Below are 12,539 nucleotides of genomic sequence, written 5' to 3'. Positions count from 1 at the left end.
CTGTCCTCGAATACTGAGGACGGCAGGAATGGATGGAGAGGGTTTTGAACCAGGGGCCTTTGAGGATGTCAGCAAGGCTCTGTCCTGGCTCTGGTGCATAGCATAGTTGCTAAATCTACATCTCAGATTTTCTGCAAACACATGGAAGAGACTGAATTCAATCTTCAGCTCCCTCTGTGTCCAGTCCTCTTTCCAGCAAGAGCTAATTGTTCTGGAAACAAGAATGTGTCCTCCAGAGTCTGGTCACCCTCACAGGTCAATCTTTCCTTTTACTTCAAGCCCCCCCCCCCTTTTTCATTTTTCTTCCTCTCCTTTCCTTTCTTCATCCATTCCTGCCCTTCCTTTTCTCCCCCACTTCTCCCCCACCCCCCATTCTCTCGTCTGGTCTTGTACACAGATGGTCCCTTAAGGCCACATGCTTGCAATCAGTGTGGCAATTGTGTGTTTTGCTTTGTGGTCACAAATGAGACCCTGAGCATCCTCCCACATTCCTCTGCGATAATCACACAGTTCTATTTGCAAAGGCCTGAGGGCACTGTGGTCTTGCTGCACAGAAGCCTGCCTCCCGCCTGCCTTCAGGAGGGTGCTCTAAGAGATGAATCTGACCCTGGGACTCATCAGCTTAAAGCCTTCATCTGCATTATCAGGACAGAGAATAGGACATCCAGGTTCACCTCCTCCCAAGGCATTCAGACAGAGCTCCTGCTGACCGATCACCTCCTCCTTTTCCCATGTTAGTCAGAGGCTGGGAGTAGAAATCACTCCAGATGGTTTCAACAAGGAGATTTTAATCAAGGGATCGCTTCTAGAGAGCAACTATAGTGATAGAACCGAGAAGCTGGGGGCTGCCGAGAGACCATCCACAAGAGATGTGGTCACTGGATGGGGAGGGGCAGAGGGCGGGGAGGAAATGGTGTCTTCTTCCTCACCTTATCAGTGCTGACTGAATCCAGCTGGAAGTCAGAAGGCTGGGGGAGAGGCAGGGCAAGTGACCCACAGGCATGGATACATGGTGACTGTGGACCTGGGGATGCCTGGGAACAAATGCAGAGCATCCCTCATGCCTGTCCTGGGCCACTGCACCTTGAAGTGCCTTGGCTGCACTTGGAAGACCAGTCTGTCCTTTCCACCTCAAAAACTGCCCAGCTTCAATGTGCCTTTGGGAGCTCCTTTTTTTTTTTTTTTTTTTTTTTGCTTTTTTGGCTGTTCTGGACTCCCTTTGTAGACCAGGCTGGCCCCGAACTCACAGCGATCCACCTGCCTCTGCCTCCCGAGTGTTGGGATTAAAGGCGTGCACCGGGGTCTTGTGTAGCTCAGGCTGCCCTCCAACTCCATATGTGATCTAGGATGGTCTTGATCCTCCTGTTTCTACCTCCCCACTGCTAGGATTGTGGGTGTGCACACACACACACACACAAAAAAAAACACTTTGGGAAGCCATTTCCGTGTTGGTGAGCACTCAAAGGAGGCAGCTGGCAGGTGGGCTGCAGTTGGTTTATTTTGTGTCTAAAATATCATACTTTGATGGCTAAGACATTTTGAGGTAGAGGCAGGAAGATCCAAGAGTTCAAGACCACCCTCTGTCATATGGCCAGTTTGAGGCAAGCCTGAAACTCTGGTGGGTTTTTTTTATTTTTATTTTTTTACAAAATGTGTGGTGTGGAGCGTATATGTGATGTGGTGTGTGTGTTTGTTGTATGTGTGTGTGTGGTGTGGTGAGTCTGTGTGGTATGGTACCGTGTGCATGTGTGTGATATGTGTATGTGTGTATGTGTGGTATGGTGTGGGGTATGTGTGTGGTATGTGTGGATGTGTGTGTGTGTGTTTGTGATACGGTATGTGTGTGGTGTGATGTGGAATGGTATGTGTGTGTATTATGGTGTAGTATGTTGTGTGTGTGTGTGTTTGTGATGTGGTATGCGTATGTGTGTATGGTGTGTGTGTGTGTTTGTTTTTGGTGTGTGCGTGTGAGCATGCGCACATGTGTGTGCACATATTAAGGTTAGACCACACTGTGAACATGGGTTTTCTTCCACTTTATGTGGCTTCCAGAGCTTGAACTGCAACCATCTTTACCCACTGAGCCATCTTACTACAGCTTTAATGGTTTTTGAACTATATCTAGTCTTTTTTTGGTTTTTCCAGACAGGGTTTCTTTGTGTAGCCTTGGCTGTCCTGGATTCACATTGTAGACCAGGCTGGCCTCGAACTCACAGTGATCCACCTGCCTCTGCCTGCAGAGTGCTGGGATTAAAGGTGTGTGCCACCACCGTCCAGCCCTATATCTAGTCTTAAAAATAAATGTCACAGCCCTCTCCACACAGACATTTCTGTGTTGAAACAAGTTTCCTAATGCAGACTTATTGTTATCAAACATGAGACCCACCCTGGAATCTTTTATTTATTCTACTCTCCTGTTTTCCTTAAAAACTGCTGTTCGTAACCTTTGAAATTCAGACTTCTTGGGTGTTCTCATGTGCTATGTCTGTGGGTGCTGTTCTCCCCCACAAAGTAAACTCCTCTTCTAGCTAGCTCTTGCTGCCTGCTGCTCTGAGGACAGTGCCTGGCACATGGAGCTGTTCTGTAATGCACTGTTGAGCAAGCATGTGAGAAAAGCTGAACAGAGGAGTCCCAGACCCCTCGAGGAGCTTCTGTAATTAGCTTGTTTTCTTTCTCTCTGCAGTTGCCCCTGGGCCCGGCCTTGTCCAAAACATCCTGGCACTGCCACCATCCTGGCCAGGATGGGCCTGCTGTTTCTTGTCCTGTTACCACTTTCCTGCGTCTTGGGACTGCCATTCTACAACGGCTTCTACTATTCCAATGGCCTGCATGGCAATGGCTATGGGGAAGGTGGGTGGCTCCTAGGCCTGGCTCCTGGTTCCTGCTATGATATGCAGGTCCCAGGCTGGGGTCTGCTCTGTCTGGGCCTCCAGGGGTGAACCGGCCTTTCTTCTAAGGCGAGAGGAGGTAGTTTAGACACTCTTTGAGTTTGCTGGTACCACAGACATAGGACCGAATTCTCCTGGGTGGTCCTAGTTCTTCAAGATCTAGCCTGAGTGCAGCCACCCCTGGTGTCCCTTGTAGAGGGACTTTGGAGCCACAGAGCTGTGAGTTTGGATATCGTTTGTACCTGTTTCCAGCCTGGTGGCCTTGGGCATGACTTTTGGGATGATGACAGTCATTGTGTCCCTCCCTGCATTGAGTTCCACCTTATCAACCTAGTTCTGTTGCTTAGGGAGTTCTGTCATTTGGACCCTGTACTCTGACAGTCTCCTGCCTCGGTTAGGATAGCTGGGTCTTTGGGATGAGGCCTGGTCAACAGTTGGCCCAGACTGTGAAAAGGAGGCTGTGCTGTGCTCTCTGGGGGCCACTGTGGAATGAAGGGGACTTACAAACCCTTGAGGCAAGGCACTCATTGTAGCTGTCTTGTCCCTCGGCGAAGTTCTTGTTGGCTGTCATGGCAGCTAGCATTTAAAATTGATGTTTTGTTTGTTTGCTTTTTGTTTGTTTTGGAGACAGAGTCTCACACAACCTGTGCTGACATCAAACTTTATATATATATGTAAGAGTCCTTCTGACTCTGTCTCCCAAGTGTGCACTTTTACACCTGTTTTGATGCACTGTTGATGACTAAGCCCAGGCCTTGTTACAAATGCTACGAAAGTGAGCCGCACCCCCACCCCACTCCCACCCCCACCCCTGCATCCTATGCTGGCCTGGAAGTATCTATGTGTAGCTAAAGATAGCTTTGAGGTCCTGACTCTCCTGTCTCCACCTCCCAAGATCTGCAATCACAGGCAGGAACCACCATGCTTAGCTTGTCAGTTAGCTTTTGGCTCAGAACAAACTGCCTCACACATGGCTGCTTAACAGCACACCCATTCATTGAGCCCTGGGGCTCAGCCAGCTCTTTGGAGTGAGGTCTGTTTCTTCTGGTCCTACAGCCTGCCTCTCTTTGAGGAATACAACTCCACGTATACCCTGAGTGTCCCTCTGGGTCTTGCAGGGCTCGGGGTGGGGCTGGGGGTGGGGGTTTGAGCATGGAATCGGGTCTCCTCTCAGGTATTGCCAGACTGTGCAAAGTTTGTTGACTAGATAGAAGGATAAAACGAACTGAAGAGCATCCATGGCTGTGGGAGAGCATCCCTGAGGGTCCCAGCAGTCGCTGTATGTGGGATCTGAGGATTGTGAATCTACCTTGTTTGCATCTGAGCCTAGATATTAGGGGAGGGACGTGCTGCTCTGTCTGTCCACCTCTTTGTTTAATCTACAGAATTCTCTGCAGCATCGATCAGAGGGGGGCTTAGTTACACAGGGTCACAAGGAGGCTGGAGTTGAGGTATGGCTTAGTAGCCACTTTTAGAAAATGGTTCTCCCTTTTTCCTTGAGACTTTGACATAGGTATACAATGAAATATGATCACATCTGTTGTGGCGCCCGCGCCACCACGGTACCAAGTCAAGGGCGAGGGGCTGCGGATTTAACACACACACACACACACACACACACACACACACACACACACACTAACACAGCAGGTCCTTCATGCTAAGAGAGCGAGAGCAGCAGCAGCAGCAGCAGCAGCAGCAGCAGCAGCAGCAGCAGCAGCAGCAGCAGCAGCAGCCGTTTTTTATCCAGTGTTCAGAGAGCCTTCTTATAGGCAGCAAAACAGGAATGCCACTCGCAGGTGAAATCCCTCAAGAGATGATTGCACACAGGAGGAAAAGTCCCGAGGAGGGGTGGGGTGTGTTCTCAGAGCAGTAAACATGACTAGCTGACCAACATAAACACAGACACGGAAGCTGCTAGAAACAGGACATGAAACAACAAGACAGGCAGGCAGCCCAGTCGGGCCTGGTTCCTACAATCTGTCTCCCATTTACTTCTCCACTTCTTTATATCCCAGTGTCACCCTCCCAAGTTCATAGTTCATGAATCTCTCCTCGCTCCCTCCCCCTCCCCCCCGATATTGGTCTCAATATATTTCCCTGGCTGCCTTGAAACATGCTATGTAAATCATATGCCTGACTATTTTTGTACTTATAACCTGCTAAATCCAGTTAGTGCTACCCATATGTACTCCAGTGGGCCCATCTACTAAAATCCTACCAGCACCATATCTTCAATAGATGATTCTTCTTTCCCCAGCAACTGAAAATTGCCAATAGCTCCTTAGTACGGGGCTTGGAGAGCCTCTCGGGCACCTACGCCAGAATTCTGCCTGGCTTAATCTCCTGCAGGTAACCATAGCCGCTGTGAGCTCCGGAGCGCAATAGCCATGTCATGTGCGGACGACAAAACTGCTCCGCATCTGCTGGCTCTCGCATTCTTTCCACCTCCTCTCCCATGATGCTCTGTGAGCCATGGGTGGCTGTTGTAGGGCTGGCTGAACACCGAGCCTCTTATTCTCAGCCCTTTGACCTCATTTGCCCTTTTGACAATCTCATTGGTGATGCTTCTCAGAGAGGGAAATGTAGATCCTGGTGCCAGTCAGGGAGACACAGAGATCCAAAGCCGGAGAGAGGGAGGTTCTATCTTTCCTCCCCCTCTGTCTCCTAATTACCCCATCTCAGAACTTGTAAGTGACCTGCTATTGGGTAGTGGATCACTTCACAGGTGCTTGGTGTAGGACGACCCCAGCTGAGGAGGATGCACATTGCTTCCCAGGGTCTCTTGTGCTCTAGGGCAGGCAAGTCTGGGCTTGTGCACAGCACAGTGACTAGTGATGAATGGTCCCCAGGAAAGGCAGGCCCAAGCCTCAGAACAGGCACAGTGAGACAGCCATTTCATCAAGCCCATCATCCAGGCAGCGGGCAGATGGCAAGGCCAGTACAAAATTCAAGGAACTGATGTCACCTCTTTTTTGTTGTTGTTGTTGTTTTGAGGCATTTTCAACCACAGGTAGCCCATGCTGGTCTCAAACTAATGTTAACCCTCCCTACAGGTGTTTGCCACCATACACAGCTCAGTGGAAGTTGGTACAAAGTCACATTTTGGGTAGTGGGTATGTGAAGGGGCAGGGCCAGGTGGCTCTTTTTGCATCCTACAACACAGGAGAAGTCTGGAGGGGCTTGGGGTGCGGGTACTATGGGAATGTTCTTGCAAGACCGTTGCCCCATCTGTGCCCCCCTCCCCCCCGCCTCCAGGCCTATTCAATGGCGTGAAGTTGGTGGTGGAGACCACTGAGGAGTCCCTGTTCAGTCACCGAGGAGCCAGTGTGACCCTGCCTTGCCACTACCACTATGAGCCAGCCCTGGCATCCCCGAGGCATGTGCGTGTTAAGTGGTGGAAGCTGTCAGAGGACGGAGTCCCGGAGCAGGATGTGCTGGTAGCCATCGGGCAGAGGCACCGCTCCTTCGGGGACTACCAAGGACGAGTACAACTGCAGCAGGACAGACAGCAGGACGTCTCGCTGGAGCTGAGAGACCTGCGGCTGGAGGACTCCGGGCGCTACCGCTGTGAGGTCATTGATGGGCTGGAAGATGAGAGTGGCCTGGTAGAGCTGGAGCTTCGGGGTGAGGCCCTGACTTGGTGCCACTGGGACCCGAGGGAGGGGGGAGGGGACCCAGAGAAGGCATAGACCTTAGTGCTTTACCCAGGTAAGCATGCTTAAGTCTCAAAACAACCCCAAAAGGAAGTTATAGGATCACAGCCCTTGTTTTCCAGATGAGGAAGCGAAGAGAGATCAAGTTAACTTCCGGTAAGGTCATGTAGCTTATGGGTAGCAGAGCTGGGATTTGAACTCAGGGAGAAACTTCCTGAAGCCACTGCCTCCTATTCCATCTCATTTAGTCCTGTTCAGAAAGAAGGAAATGAGAGTTGGTTCCACCCATTGGAGCCAAAGCTGAGGGTCTAGCTGGGTTAGTCAGCAAAACATATGAACAAGGCAAGGCATATGAACAAGGGTGATGGTAGAGACTGGAAGAGCCTGGGGCACACTGCTGAACCCCAACCTGTGTAAAGAAAGCTATTTAATTCAGGCTAGTTACCATGCCAATTAAGAATGCAGGCCTACTGCTGTTAGATTTTCATATTTAAGTATAAGATTGTACATACGTGTGTGTGTGTGAGCGTGTGTGTGTGTGTGTGTGTGTGTGTGTGTATGTGTGTGTGTGGTGTGGGGCATATGAACTCAAGATCTTGGACATGCTAGGTAAATGGTCTATCTGTGAGCTATATAACCAGCCATTGGAATCTCTGGATTTTTATATAAAAATCACTCATTTTTAGAACAAACTTAGTGCTGTCTGAACTAGCCAGACCCTGAACCAGGTCTCTGTTAGCTACAGTTTGAGATCTCTTTGTTGCTTGGACTCCTTTGTGTCTTGGGTGGGGCAGCATGCCTTCATCTCTCTCCTCTAACTCTATCTTAGCTCACCCCAACCTTGGTCCCTGGGCAGGACTCATCCCTGGAGCCCTGGGTCTCTTAGCTACAATGAACAAGGGAGTATTTGGGCAAGTAAGGGCAGCTCCTTTGTTACCTGCCTCTAGTTCTGAGCGTGAACTTGCCTCCTGGAAAAGATGCCCCTGAGCCTTTAGCATCTCTCCTCTGCATCCTAGAAGGCCTAACCCGTGGCTCAGAGGGGCCAGACTGCTCCTTCTGAGGTCTGGGTTATCAGAGGGAAGTGTCATCAGGGCCAGACTAGAGATAGAGAGTCCTCAGTCCTGTCCTCATCCCTGGGGCTGCAAGGAGTGAGAACTTAGGGTGGGACCAGGCATATAATCGCTAACTGCTGTGCTTCTCCAACCTCAGCTGGGGCCTGTGAGCTTCACTGGTGCTTCACAGCCTGGCTGTGCCAGATGCCTGGCCACAGGGTAGAGTTTATTCAAGATTCTGTGTCTAAATAGCACGAGGCAAGGAGGGCCTCCCGCTGGACTCTTAGCTTCATCTGACATGATACGGTCTGAGTGATGCTTAAAAAATTTAAACCGGGCTGTGGATATACGTTAGTGGTAGAATGAATGGTATCTAATGTGAATGAAGTCCTGAGTTCAACTCCAGCTCACAGCAACAAAAACGAACCGCCAACTTTTTATAAAGTAAAGTTTCAAACATGTGCAGTAACATGGACTTTGTGCGTTTCTTCTTCCTCTTCTTCCTGTTTGTTTGTTTGTTTTGAGACAGAATTTGTCTATAATAGGCCTGGCTGTCCTGGAACTCACTATGTAGAGTAGTCTGGCCTCGAACTCACAGCAACCTGCTTGCCTCTGCCTCCAGAATGATGGGATCAAAGCAGGTGCGCCACCACGCCCTGCTCTGAGCTTTTCTTTTCTGAGATAGGATCTCACTCCATAGGCCAGACTGGTCTTGAGCTCAATGGTAATCCTTCTGCTTACAGGAGTGAACCACTGCACCCAGCTTCTTTTATTTTTTTAAGAACCTCCGATTGAAGAAGCCAGGTTTGGTGGCACATGCCTATAATCTCAGTACTTGGAAGGTTGAAGCAGGAGTTTGCGGTCAGCTTGGGTTACATAGCAAGACTCTGTCTTAGTCTTAGGGTTACTATCACTGCGATGAAACATCATGACCAAAAAAGTTGGGGAGGAAAGGGTTTACTTGGCTGATACTTCCACAGCATTGCTCATCATAGAAGGAAGTCAGGACAGAAACTCAAACAGGGCAGGGACCCGGAGGCAGGAGCTGATGCAGAGGCCATGGAGGGGTGCTGCTTACTGGCTCACTCCCCATTGTTTGCTCATCTTGCTGTCTTATAAAACTCAGGACCACTAGCCCAAGGATGCCTCACCCACAATGGGCTGGACCCTCCCCTACCAATCACTAATTAAGAAGATGCTTTACAGTTCTGCCTACAACAACAAAGGCACTTTATTATCGATGTTCCCTCCTCTCAGATGACTAGCTTGTATCAAGTTGACACAAAACTATTCAGCACAGTCCTAAAAAAAAAAATCAAAATATAAAGGAATTTGTGCACTAATGACATACACAGCCGGCCTTTCCTGTCCGTGGTCCCTCCTCTGAAATTAAACTGATTCACGGGGGCCCTGTGAGATGGCCCAGTGTGTAATGGCACTTGTGGCCAAGCCTGGCAATTTGAGTTCAGTCTCTGGGACCCATATGTTGGAAAGGGACAACTGATTGCCATAAGATGTGCCTTGACTTTCATGCACATGTCCTTCCCCAAATAATAAATAAATAGGTAGCACATACTTGAGTTAGAGAAATAAGCCAACTTGTAAATGAAAAGTATGCACCTGTGCCTCAAATGCAGAAAGTTAAAAAACAAACAAACAAACAAACAAACAAACAACCCAAGCCTTGAATCACTGCAGGTTGATTACCACACTGATCCATGAGGATGAAGTGATGTGTGGACATTGTGTGAGGATCTTTTTTTTTTTTTTTTTTTTTAAAGATTTATTTATTATTATGTATACAGTGTTGTCTGCTTGTACACCTGCAGGCCGGAAGAGGGCATCAGGTTACATTATAGATGGTTGTGAACCACCATGTGGTTGCTGGGAATTGAACTCAGGACCTTTGGAAGAGCAGGCGGCGCTCTTAACGACTGAGCCATCTCTCCAGCCCTTGTGTCAGGATCTTAAGCAGTCAACAGATAAATTAATGCATACTATAGGACGTGCAGATGTTATATGCGGACACTGACGTTTTATGTACTTAAAGATGCCTCCGCCGCTGGAGCTCAAAGAACAACAGCATGGCTTCATCTTCTATCCTATTTTATAGTCAGGGACTACAGTCACTTGATGGATTAGTTGTCTTACAAGCCAATATGTACTTTCTGGGAACTCTGCTCAGGTCTAGGAGGAAGGTGAGAGGCAGGAGCTTAGGCAGTGGACAAGAACTTGGAGGTTTGCTGAACTCTCTGAGCTAGCAGTGTCTGTGTTTTGGATGTTGGTGCATGCCAGTGGAGGTGGGGAGCTCGGGTGGACGCGCCTCCTGCTTCCCATCCCTTTGAGCCCCTTCCTTCTTTCCTTTCTAGGCGTGGTTTTTCCCTACCAGCCCCCCAAAGGGCGCTACCAGCTCAACTTCCACGAGGCCCAACAGGCCTGCCAGGAGCAGGATGCCGTGGTGGCCACCTTTGAGCAGCTCTTCCGCGCTTGGGAGGAGGGCCTAGACTGGTGCAATGCAGGCTGGCTCCAGGATGCCTCCGTGCAGTACCCTATAGCGCTGCCCCGGCAGCCCTGTGGAGGCCTGGGTCTGGCACCTGGTGTTCGCAGCTATGGCCAGCGTCACCACCGCCTGCACCGTTATGACGTGTTCTGCTTCGCTGCTGCCATCAAGGGTGAGTGGAATGGCCAGGTATGGGCTTAACTCTGCTTGATGGTCATCTGGAACCTGGGGGAGGGCCTCCTCCTCTGTGGAGTTTCCAGAATCCAGTGCCCTTCTTTGCCTGCCTGCGCCTTGGCCTGAGTCTGAAGGGTTAACGGTTCTGGAGGCAATGTCCCTAACAGTTTTCAGCGCTTTCCTCTTGATGACCTCCATTGGCTATTCATTCATCAGATCTCTTCTGAGTGTCTATTATGTACTGGGCTGTGTGTGGGTCAGCACAGACAAACCACACCTTTCCTGATACACTGTCCTGTCTGTGGCCATACCACCCTGAGTGTGCCCGATCTCGTCTGAAACACTGTCCTTGTCATTCAGGGAAAGAGAAATGAAAACAGAGTGTTGTTAAGAGCTGCGACCAAAAAAATACTTAAAAGTGTCCTGCAGGGTTGGGAGTGTAGCTCAGTTAGTAGAGTTCTTGCCTAGTGTGTATGAGGCATGGATTCCATGCCTGGCACTTCCGGAACAAGCCATTGTAGTGTAACCTCAGCACTAGGGAGGCGGAGGCAGGAGGATCAGAAGTTTAAGTTTAAGGTCCTCTTTAGCTACTTAGCTAAAACAGTGAAGACAGGCAGTGGTGGCGCACACCGAGGACAGGATTTTTCTGTGTAGCCTTGGCTGTCCTGGACTCACTTTGTAGACCAGGCTGGCCTCGAACTCACAGCAATCAGCCTGCCTCTGCCTCGTGAGTGCTGGGATTAAAGGCGTGCGCCACAACACCCGGCTATGTGGCACACACCTTTAATCCCAGCTTTTGGGAGGCAGGGGCAGGCAGATCTTTGTGAGTTCAAGGCCAGCATCGATGGTCTGCATCCAGCCAGGAGTCCCTGGAGAAACCCTGTCTGAAAAAAAAAAAAAAGGTGTCTGTTGGCCTGTAGTAGGTGCTCAGTAAAAGGCGAGCGAGAGACTGATCCAGTCTGGGTGGGGTCTCACTCAGAATGCAGTTAGGGCATGCAGAAACTAAAGCAACCCCAGCCCTGTGGCAGGTGTGATGGTGGGACGAGGCCTGGAAAGGTGGCCCCTCAAAGTGTCCAATACAGATTCTGGTAGGGCAAGTCCTTCCTGCCTGTGGCAGGTCCCTGCTGCTTGCTCTGCTGTATAGCACTCAGATGCCTTGCTTTCCTACAGGGTGGGTGTACTACCTGGAGCACCCCAAGAAGCTGACGCTGCTGGAGGCCAGGGAGGCCTGCCAGGAAGATGGCGCACAGATCTCAACGGTGGGCCAGCTCTTTGCTGCTTGGAAGTTCCGCGGCCTGGATCGTTGTGATGCTGGCTGGCTGGCAGATGGAAGTGCCCGCTACCCCATAGTTCAGCCACGACTCAACTGTGGGCCCCCTGAGCCTGGAGTACGGACCTTTGGCTTCCCAGACCCACACACCCGCTATGGTGTCTACTGTTACCGCCGGCGCTAGGAGGGTGGCCAGCTGCACATCTGTCCTGCCCCGTGACTTCCTGGGCCAAGTGTTTAGTAAGCAGACTGTTGTCCCTTGTGGGTTCGAACGTTGCTTGTATTGTTTTTATACTTCCCAATTTATACATTTTTAAAGGTATTATTATTATTATTGTTATTATTTTACGGACCCAACTCCCAACTCTCTTGGTATTCCTCTCTGGGGCATTGAGGTCCGTTTGCTTTTAAAAGGCCCTGCCACATTTTGGTACAGCTGGCATCCCTAACCTGAAGGAACTAGTGCCCAGCACGGGCAGTGGCTGCAGCTAGCTAGCTCCCTTTCCTCAGCTTACAGGAGGCAGAAGGCTGAGTGCTGACTCTTTTTAAATGTCTGTACAGGGTCCTTAGGCTTGTGGGTGAGGACATACGAAAGGAAGAATGACCTTTTTCCTGCTTCCACAGAGGAGCATCCACTATGTCCACTGCTTGGGGTGACTCTCTGGGTGTGTGCACCTTCTTTGGCCAATAAACAGGACTATGATTCCCTTCCTTCTTCTCCAGCCGACATCTGTGTCTGACCCTTTGTCTCCTTCAGTCTCAGGGATGAGATCCCAGCCCTGGGTAAACGTGGGGTCACTTCTGTCCTCTGTCTTCCCCTGAGCTGCCCCTGCATGCTGGGTTGGTGTTGACCTTGTCTCTGCTACAGCCATCCCTGCCTCAGGTAGCTAAGTCCAGCTGCTGGGGGGTCTGGCTCCCATCGTCACCCTCTCTACCCCATGCTAGCCCATTTTGGAGGGGCTCAGGAGAAGAATAGGAGGTGCCTTTGGTGAGGCACGG

General features: G+C 50.2%; 1 protein-coding gene across 1 annotated transcript; it reads left to right on the top strand.

The window, feature by feature from the left end:
- The first annotated feature begins 2,705 nt into the window (after nt 1-2,705).
- Nucleotides 2,706-12,168, top strand: Hapln3 (hyaluronan and proteoglycan link protein 3). The gene is made up of 4 exons (XM_051149445.1): nt 2,706-2,850; nt 6,147-6,515; nt 9,966-10,268; nt 11,441-12,168. Exons 1-4 carry the CDS (start codon nt 2,742-2,744, stop codon nt 11,722-11,724), a joined length of 1,065 nt encoding a protein of 354 aa, XP_051005402.1. The 5' UTR covers nt 2,706-2,741; the 3' UTR covers nt 11,725-12,168.
- Nucleotides 12,169-12,539: the final 371 nt, after the last annotated feature.

The sequence above is a fragment of the Acomys russatus genome, chromosome 7 (genome assembly GCF_903995435.1).
Source record: "Acomys russatus chromosome 7, mAcoRus1.1, whole genome shotgun sequence".
Taxonomy (NCBI): Eukaryota; Metazoa; Chordata; class Mammalia; order Rodentia; family Muridae; genus Acomys; species Acomys russatus.
This window is presented reverse-complemented; position numbering and strand designations above follow the sequence as displayed.

Bases quoted from the DNA above. Each gene is read 5' to 3' on its own strand.
- Hapln3 (XM_051149445.1), top strand. From the start codon at position 2,742: ATGGGCCTGCTGTTTCTTGTCCTGTTACCACTTTCCTGCGTCTTGGGA. The intron at 6,516-9,965 runs GTGAGGCCCTGA...TTTCCTTTCTAG, and splicing joins GGTAGAGCTGGAGCTTCGGG to GCGTGGTTTTTCCCTACCAG. The intron at 10,269-11,440 runs GTGAGTGGAATG...GCTTTCCTACAG, and splicing joins CTTCGCTGCTGCCATCAAGG to GGTGGGTGTACTACCTGGAG.